Source organism: Alnus glutinosa, chromosome 11 (genome assembly GCF_958979055.1).
Source record: "Alnus glutinosa chromosome 11, dhAlnGlut1.1, whole genome shotgun sequence".
Taxonomy (NCBI): domain Eukaryota; kingdom Viridiplantae; phylum Streptophyta; class Magnoliopsida; order Fagales; family Betulaceae; genus Alnus; species Alnus glutinosa.
The window spans coordinates 19,570,866-19,580,493 of NC_084896.1; the positions used below are offsets into that span (position 1 = coordinate 19,570,866).

General features: G+C 38.0%; 2 protein-coding genes across 2 annotated transcripts; both read right to left on the reverse strand.

Annotated features, from left to right (window-relative positions):
* Window positions 1-2,127: 2,127 nt before the first annotated feature.
* On the reverse strand, window positions 2,128-3,284 carry LOC133881485 (uncharacterized protein At1g43920, Chloroplastic-like). The gene is made up of 2 exons (XM_062320424.1): window positions 3,127-3,284; window positions 2,128-2,467 (listed from the first exon to the last, which is right to left on the reverse strand). The coding sequence occupies exons 1-2, from the start codon at window positions 3,256-3,258 to the stop codon at window positions 2,180-2,182; spliced, it is 420 nt and encodes a 139-aa protein (XP_062176408.1). The 5' UTR covers window positions 3,259-3,284; the 3' UTR covers window positions 2,128-2,179.
* Window positions 3,285-4,965: 1,681 nt separating this feature from the next.
* On the reverse strand, window positions 4,966-6,787 carry LOC133882385 (anthocyanidin 3-O-glucosyltransferase 7-like). The gene is made up of 2 exons (XM_062321539.1): window positions 5,850-6,787; window positions 4,966-5,619 (listed from the first exon to the last, which is right to left on the reverse strand). The coding sequence occupies exons 1-2, from the start codon at window positions 6,676-6,678 to the stop codon at window positions 5,066-5,068; spliced, it is 1,383 nt and encodes a 460-aa protein (XP_062177523.1). The 5' UTR covers window positions 6,679-6,787; the 3' UTR covers window positions 4,966-5,065.
* Window positions 6,788-9,628: the final 2,841 nt, after the last annotated feature.

Below are 9,628 nucleotides of genomic sequence, written 5' to 3' on the forward strand. Positions count from 1 at the left end.
GGGGAATGATGCCCGAAGATAGTGGCGAAGTTAGAACAATGTGGAAAGGATGCTGCAGAGTGCACTGCACATTATGCTGGGGATGGACTATACGAAGTTGAGTGCAGTTATGGCACATTTGTCGTCGACCTGGCGCATCGTACGTGTGGGTGCATGCAGTGGGACATGATTGGCATTCCATGCCCACATGCCATCTCAGTCATCTTACATAACTCATCCAAGCTTGAGCAGTACCTGCATCAGTATTACAGTGTCGAAAATTACAGGAAGGCATACGACCCAATGATATACCCAGTGCCAAGCGAGGACCAATGGATAAGAACCGACCAAGATGAAGTGGATCCACCTATTGTTAGACCTACCCCAGGAAGGCCAAAGAAGATTAGGAGAAGGGGTCCGGAGGAGCCAAAAAATCCATATTGCATGAGGAAAGGTGGTGTAACCATGAGATGCTCGAAGTGCAGAGCGGTTGGCCACAACGCTAGGACTTGCACTAGGAGGAAGAGAGTGTCCACTCTTAGTAGCTCAGGAGTAAGTGTACCCACGAGTACTGCAACGGAGTTGAGCTTTGATGATGTAAGTCTGTTTTCGGTTTTATATATGCTTATAATCAAATGTCATTGCCAATCGAGTTAATGATTTTACTAACTGTAGTTCTTTTGTGTTCAGATGCCTTCTCAGCCAGATCCTGATGCTTCACAGCCTACACAGTCGTCCGCATTTGCACTACCTATTTCAAGGCCCAAAAGGAGACATGCATATACTACTGTTGGTGTAGGTATCATTAAGTTGAGTGCAGTTATTACAAATATAAGTTATTTCTAATTGTTGTGTGTTGCATATGCAGCCTGCTTCTACCAAAAGGAGTAAGACAACTCCAGCTCCCTCGGTGCAGCCTGCTCCAGCTCCCTCAGTGCATACTCGGGCATCACCTAAAGGAAACCAAATAGCTGTAAGTCAATACAGATTACACCCCTATAGGTAAACAGATTTTTAGTTTCTAACTCATCATGTGTTGCACAGGTTCGGAAGCCCACAACTGCCCACGTTGGACCTCGCAGGAGGTCTGGTAGATTGTTAGCAACATTTAAGGAGTCCGATCCAAACAAAGAGATACCAACTGTTGACCTCACAAGTGATGCTGGTCAACTAGTAACCGCACCAGCAGTGTTCAATCGACAACCGGCCAGGGCAGACGGAATTTTCATTCGGGAACCAGCAAGAAATGCAACAAGAGTGGTGGTACCAACAGTGGAGAAGGGTATGCAACGAGTGGAAGCAAAAGACAAGGGAAAAAGACCAATATGGCAGCCTTGATGGGTTTTTGGAGACTGTCTTTGCTTGATGTATCAGTTTGTATTATTGTTGGTTGTTGGAAGTATGGAAGGAAAAGGACTATTTTTGGTTTTTTGTACAAGTTGTTGGTAATATGCAGGAACAATTTGTAGTCGTACTTAGACAAAACTTGATTATGTTGGTTTTTTGTACTGGACAAAACTTGATTATGTTGGTTTTTTGTACTTGGACAACACTTGATTATGTTGGTTTTTTGTACAAGTTATTGGTAATATGCAGGAACTGATTATGTTGATTTATGTACAAGTTATTGGTAATATGCAGGAACTGATTATGTTGGTTTTTTGTACTTGGACAAAACTTGATTATGTTGGTTTTTTGTACAAGTTATTGGTAATATGCAGGTTATGTTGATTTATGTTGGTTATGTTGATTATGTTGGCTGTAGTTGTTCATATGATACTTACAGGTTGAAAATTGAGAATTACAGGTTATGTTGATTTATGTAGGCACATTGATGGGTTGTGTGTTGATGCTAATATAAAATTTGCATGCTATATACTTTGACTAAATATTTGCATATTCCCCCATGAACTACATGTAATGGTTACAATGCCACCATGAACTACCTTGGATTGTAACAATACCACCATGAACTGACAAATCCTGACCAAAATAAATTCAGATAGCTACCAACCGAATTAAATTTAGATAGCTACTAATAATATAATCACATGCAACAAAATGAACATCCCATTTCATAGAGCAAAAAGGCCATTACTCATTACAAAGATACCAAATACATTAGTCGTCACTAGATACTGGCCCCAATGAACTAGTCATTACAAAGTTCCAAAATTACAAATACACAAGCCATTTTGTTTCATGGTAGCCGTTTGTAGTACAAATGTCCTGCACCATGATACTGGCCCCAAAATACAGCTACAAAGACAACAAAAAAAATCCAAGAAAATGCCAAAAGATGACTAGTTGTCTTTGAAACTTTCACTTGCATGTCATATCGAATTGCTTCAATCTCTAGCTTGGCCTTCAACTCTATAACCTCTTTGTTCAGCATCGCGTCCCTATGTTGCAAACGACCCATCACTCGTTTAGCATGGTCACACATGTCACTATCTTTCCATTGGAAGAATCCACAAGAGCGACCGGCCTATTCAAATTACAGGCCATAAAAATAAACGAGGATTAGTTTATTAGTTTTGAAAAATATTCAACAAAGTCAAGAAATCCATCAACATTGCACCAATATTACATGCTATTTTCAATTGTTAGTGCACAACATTGGACCATCCATGAGGGAAAAAAAAACAGGAATAGAAGAGAACTGAGTTGAGCTTTGATATTAGATCCAATCTCATCATACTATCAAATCAGAGGGACATAGATGTTAAAAAAAATCTAGGGTTTTCTGGTTTAGTACAATATCTTGAAAAGTTCGTAGATGTTAAAAAAAACATCTAGGGTTTTCTAGTTTGGTACAATATCGTGAATCATCCATTTCTTTCCATAAACAGTGTTGTTACATCGACAGCAAGACATAAAATATAACGAATCCAATTTGGATAATCGAAATATATAACTATATTACTCTAAAAAAAAGCTCAACTTCAGAAGCTTAAAAAATAGCTCAACTTCAGTTATCCATTGTCCAAAAAAAAGAAAAAAAAATTAATAATAATCCAGCAACAAGAATCCAGACCTAAGATCTAAACTTTCAAACCCTTAAAAAATTACCCATTGTCTACAAATAGAAGTGAAGAACCCATCACATCCTCAAATCACGGAGGATCTATTAAAAATAATTCTCACCTCAAAGTTAACACAACCGTAGAACAACCGGCCGAAATTATCCTCAGTAAAGGAGGTCTTCAAAGGTACCGGAAGTCCACAACGACACATGGGCTCCACAGAGGTTGCTTCGCTATTCATTGAACAAGACATTTTCCTTCTTCTTTCTGGAAGTCGGCTCCTCCTTCTCTCTAGGGCTGTTTAAAGTTTGGAAGAGAAATGGAAGACAAGCTTCGAAAATGAAAGAAGCTTGTCTTTTGATTCATTTTTTATGAATTATTTTTCTTTTTTCTTGTTCTTTTTATTTTTTTCTTCATTCCACTGCAGCTAAGGGCAAAACGGGGGATAAAAAGGGCTGGGACCGTTGACCGTCTTTGACCGTCTATTTTAACCAGGAAGACTGATAGAAGGGGGTAATGTGCGTAACAGTGGAAGTTAAATGCTCATTTTCGGTCAAGTTGGTAGTTCATGGGGGCATATCGCATTTTTTGGTAGTACATGGGGGAAAAGGTAATTACCCCATAATATATTTAATTTACATTGGTATTCAATACTAAAATAGTAATTGTATTGCAAAATATATATATAGACGTGAAGAGTCTTACATTATCATGGATTCTAATACAAGTTTGAAAACTTAAAAACCAGATTAACATATCAATAAATGTGGCTGATCTACTTTAAAATCACTAATGACTTAATCTCAATTAGGATAGTTCAAAGGGGTGGTTATTAATCGTTAATTGTACCGTATAAAAAACATTTTCTAACTAAAGCGGTTAGCGGTAATGAGAATGGTGGAAACAGTTAATAAGATATATATATATATATATATAGCAAAACGACATGGTTATGGTATAGGCTCTCGATATTACTATGCCCCATCCCACCAATCAACCTCGGGTCCTCAACCAACCACCAACAATGGATTCGTCAAATCCATTGTTGGGCCTGGGCCGAATGTTGTTGCAACTAAAATTACTTCTGTATTCAGTGGTCTAATTAAGCTGAGGTCGGTACTTAAAGCATTATTTATCACTTTTTAAAGTTAATGCCACCCATAGTGCGACAACTTCTGCTCCATGCTAAACGGAAACCTGGCTGCAATGGGAGGACTCTATCCTCCCTCCTCTTCCACCCTTCCTTCAGCTTTTCGCCTCTTTCGCGGCTGAGCAATGATTCTTGCACAATAATTATGCATAATATGTGCATAAATAGTTGTATACAATATATGCATAATTGTAAATATATGGGATGAGACCCACTTTATGGGTTCTACCTCATGTGTCTACATTCCTGCACAACATGTGCATAACTGTTGTGCATAAGTCATTTTTTTTTTCACCATTAATCTTGATATTGACTTGGTTTTCAAATCTGAATTTTTTAAAACTAAATTTGTCTTAGCTTCGTCTTTCAATTTAGCCCACCTTCAATTGATATACACTACTAACATATTAACCAACTACTTATGTTAATACTAATATATATTATAAATATACATATAAATATTAAGTAACCTTTTAAATCTTAGTTTATAAATATTACATACTAGATCTTAATTTATTATCTAACTAGTTAGTTAATATATATATATGCTGAATAAATGAATATTATTGCACAATTATTGTGGGCATCCTCTTGCTATTACGTACGGAATTGTAGGCTTTTCAAATGAAAATTGTCGGCCTCTACATAGATATTTACGCAACAGCCATGTGTCCTGTGCAAAGACAAGAGACATGAAATAAGTTCGACGTACAATTCAATTCATGTAGTGAGACCTACTAAGTTGTCTCTTGACTCTGCACAACAGTGCAGGAATCATGTATCTTTATGCAAACGTTAAAAGAGATGTGATAAGTAAAAGTGATAGATAATATATTTTATTCAGCATTATTTAAGTAGAAAAAGCCAAGAACCGCCATGGATGCCATGGAACCAAAGAACTGCTTAAACTTTAAGATGCAGAGATTAGATCTGCCAAACTATTTAAGTCTTTCTTAGCACTGTCAACACCTTTTAACACAACCTCCTTCAGTGCTTCTGCCTTCTCCCTCATCACCTTACCTTGTTCATCTCCCAAAACGAGTTCCAAGCTCTTCACCAACCGATCCTTCGTGATTACACCTCCCTCAACTCCGACGCCAATCCCCCACTCCTCCTCTATTATCCGTCCGATCATGTGCTGATCGCCGAAGAACGGCCTGCAGATCAGCGGCACCCCGTTTGCAATACTCTCGTAAACAGAGTTTGCTCCACTGTGTGTCACAAACACGCCTATAGAAGCGTGCGCCAGTACCTGTGTCTGCGGTGTCCATGGCACTACTTTTCCATGCGTCTTAGTCTTCTCAAGAAACCCTCTTGGTAAGAGTTCCTTTGAGTTTTCGTTAAGAGACCAAAGAAATGGAACTCCGCTTGTTTGCAGTGCCTCCGCTGCTGCTATCAGCTCCTCATGCGGCAGCGAAGCCATGGTTCCAAATCCGACATACGCCACTGACCCAGATTTTTTACCTGAAAAGAATATATTTTAAATCATTAAATTTATAATTTTTATCCGTTTAATTAAGCTCATGAAATAATTGACAATTTTAAAATAATATCAAACTAACTGTCATTACGGAGGGGTTTGAGCCCACATATGGAACTATCAATTTATAACGACCGGATTAAATTATTAAATTCACAAATTTCTATCAACTTAATTAAGCTTCAGTAATAAATATATAGTGATTTAAGCTTACCATCCAACCACGATAAGCAGCCCGTTAGATCCGAACTCGACGGTGGTAAAGGCGGTGCTGGCAGTGATAGGGTGAGAAAGCCCACGTTAAAAACATTCTGAAACTTTGATTTAAGGTCATGATTGAGAGGGGGAGAGTTTAGTTCTTCAAAGAAACCCATAACGACAGCAGTGGCTCGTGGTAGCGCGGAACCCATTTGACTTAGCGCCCGTGAGAAAAGCGACTCTTCTTCGTCCTCCCGGAGCAGCACTTCCTCCGGCAAGTCAGCAACGCGCATGGTGGACAACCCTGGAATAAAATCCACTGTTGTTGTTTCACTACCAACACAACGCTCGCGAATGATGTCAGTATAAACGTGAGCGGAGAGACACCACGGCAAACTTGACCAAATGGGGATCCACGGAACATTCATATCCTCGGCGATCTCCATAGCAGAAGTACTCAAGAATGCATCACAGAGCAAGCAGGTGATTCTCTGACCAGTCTCTGCCACTGCCATGTCTATACCCTTTCTGAGGTTGTCGGGGGTGGCCTTAAGGAAAAGGTTTATAGCCTCTACTGGGTTTTTTGCATGAACATGACCCTCAGGCTCAGGCACTCCGTCTGCCACTTGGAAGAACTTAATGTTATGTGGAACGTCGTCGTCAGCTGTTGATTTTGACAAGAGTGAGCGGGTGGACTTCGCTGTGTTTAAGAATGAAAAGCGAACGTTTGGGGCAGCTCTCGCTAATTTGCGCAGCAGACTCAGACGAGTAAGCGGGTGGCTGCCGAACGGGAATGCCAAGAAGGCCACATGCTTCTGCTCCTCAGAGCCTTTGGTCGCTGACATGGTAGTAAAGATATTCTGTACGTACCTTGAGCTCGAGAGTGAGAAACAAAAAAAGATCTCTTGGCCGGCCTTTTGGCGCTCGAAGAACCAGTATCTTATTTATGGTAGAGAAGGCTGAGAAGCAACCGGGGGTATAAGGGGTTGGTGCAGTGTTAATTGAAATATTAATGGCTCACCCACCAGTACTGGTGTTTTTATTCGCCACGTGTGCCAGAACAGAAAAGTTGAAATATTGACGGTGGATATAGGTTTATAGAGTGTAATATAGGAATATATGCTTATGGCCGTGGGAAGCTCATCGTGGAAGTTATGTAGCCTATGTAGGCCTGCATCTTAACGTTGAAATTGTACGTGTACAAGTACAACTACTATTCTCCTGTGACTTTGAAGACGAATAATGCTACACATTATCCTATTGTTCTCCTTTTGTCACCTCAAAATTGATGTGACTCTTAAAATTACCATTGAATTTATGATAGATTACCATTAGATTTTGATCCAATGGCAATTTTAAGAGCCACATCAATTTTGGGGTGACAAAAGGAGGACAAGGGGATGATGTGTAGTATTACTCCTGTGAAGACTCAGTCCTTATATTGAGATTCTACTGTTTCACAACCCCCTCCAAACGTCCTCTTCTTTTTTCTTTTGTTTTTTTTTTTTAAAAAAGAATTTTCATTCGTTTCTCCCAAAAAAAAAAAAAAAAAAAAAAAACATTAACTTTAAAACATTTAATTTTTTTTTTTTTTTTTTTACTTTTTATATTACATCAATAATTTTTTATTACTATTTAAATAAAAAAATCACTACAATATAAATATTTTTTCATTTTCATATGAATTCTTTCAAATTTATATTATATCAGTTACTTTTTATGACCACTTAAAAATAATTTCACCTCAAATATAAGAAAAAGGAGTTGCCAATCAAGGAATTACAAAAAGTCCCAGTCAAGTCATGTGAACTCTCTTTTACTTTTCAAAAAATTCTCTTTCTAGTACTTTAAAAATAGCCATAGCAATGTAACGGTCTTAACGAAGGGTTTGTTCATAAAATATCAAAGCCATTTTTGCAAGTCAAACGATTTAGAGAGAGGTTTACATACTTAGTAGTAAAATCTCCAACACTATCTGTTATTTTTAAACTAGTTTTTGAACTGTCAAGTGTACTAATATGATCCCTCAAATTATCACTCTATTTCAAAATGGCCAATCTGTTAGGTCTTCCCGTCAAATAGGATGAAAAATGCACCACGTGTCGTGCGCGTGACAATTGCTAACCTAAACTTCCCATCATATCTTTATTTTACACTATGAAATTCCAAAATAGCCATGGAAAATAAGGCACGCGTAAGGTCTCCCTAAACTAACACCAAAGATCATTTATATTACCATTCTGCCATTCGGGTAAAATATATGGCATTTTAAGTGGACAAGATGAATGACCTAAAATCGGCATGGAGGAGCAGACTCTCGAAGTTTCATGGAAAAACCAAAACACTGTCGACTGTGTTGCTATGTGAGGGTTTGGAGGAACTAAAGGTTTGAAAGGTTTGAAGGGTTTGAAGGAGCAAAAGGTCCACCCATTATCCGTGTTTGCGGCCACTAAAGGTCCACTAAAGGTAAGAATTTTGGAGTACCCATTACAAATCCTGCTTTTTGTTTTGGGTTTTTTTAATATCAAACAAAATCTATGTGATTTGAAGCTAAATTTTGGCGTACCCATTACCTAAAAGTCGTGCTTTTACGTAGTTGGTTGTTATGAGAAAATCGAAACTCCTTTTATAATGCCTAGATTTTGGAGGTAGGACCATGTGCTTCTTGAAATCTTGTTTGTTTAGGATTTTATTTAAATCGAAAGCTCCATTTAAAATGCCATAGATTCTTAGGTAAAGATCCCGAAAGTTAGGTTTTGTCAATTGCTTTGTTTGCTTTCTATGCGTACGGATTGTAATATTTTGTGGTAGGCTTTGTCTAATATAATGTTTATTTGCTCTTGTTTAGAAATTGGGTTGGTTAGTCTCGTTCTGGAGTAGGCACTCATTTGATGTAGTCCCTTACGGATGTCACAATTTATTAAGGTACACAAATGTAATAATGCACACCATGCAATATACATCAAATGCACTTAATGAAACACCGAGGAACCAAAGGCTTAAATGTAGTCCCCTAAAGATATTCATGTCCTTTTTTTTGGTTATTCTGATGTATCATTTTTTAAATGATATAGTGAACTTAATTGGTGCTAATTCAACATGTACGCATGTCAAAATTTTATTCCATATGACTTGGCCATTAGCCTATATGTCATTGCTCATAGTTAAATTATCTAGTAGGGCGAGTGATTTTTTGGTAATGGTACATACCTTAAGGAGTTATTTGATGCATTTAAACCCAAAAAAGAGATATGATAAAAGGCAAAATCACAAGGACCTTTGAGTACTTGGATTTCTCTCTTACCCAAACATGAATAATGAGCTGGAGAAGCTTCATTCCATTGTGATACTTGTCCAGCAGGCAATAGAAAAATTGCATCAATGCACTATTGAGACTTCAGTCCAAAAAACCTAGAGCATGGATAATGAATCACGACAATTACTTAATCAAATTACTAGCAATTATGATAGATAATGTGAACGAGCTTGTATAGAACACACCTGTTTGGATAGGTGATTAGACAACCCAAAATTTATTTGAGAATATAGATCCCAGCCATGTGGGCTCTCTCACATTACCTGTCCAAATTATTATTAATTCTGGTAGATAATTGTTGTAGATCCCAATCCGTTTTGATATTAGCTGGCCTAGCTGTAGATCCCAATCCGTTTTGATATTAGTTTTGAAGGCGTACATATTTTGAGCTAAAACTTCAATTACTCGGCCCAAATTTCCTCTCTCCAAATAGTAAAAGCCTCCTTGCCTGGGTATCCCTCGCATCCATTATTGTAGAA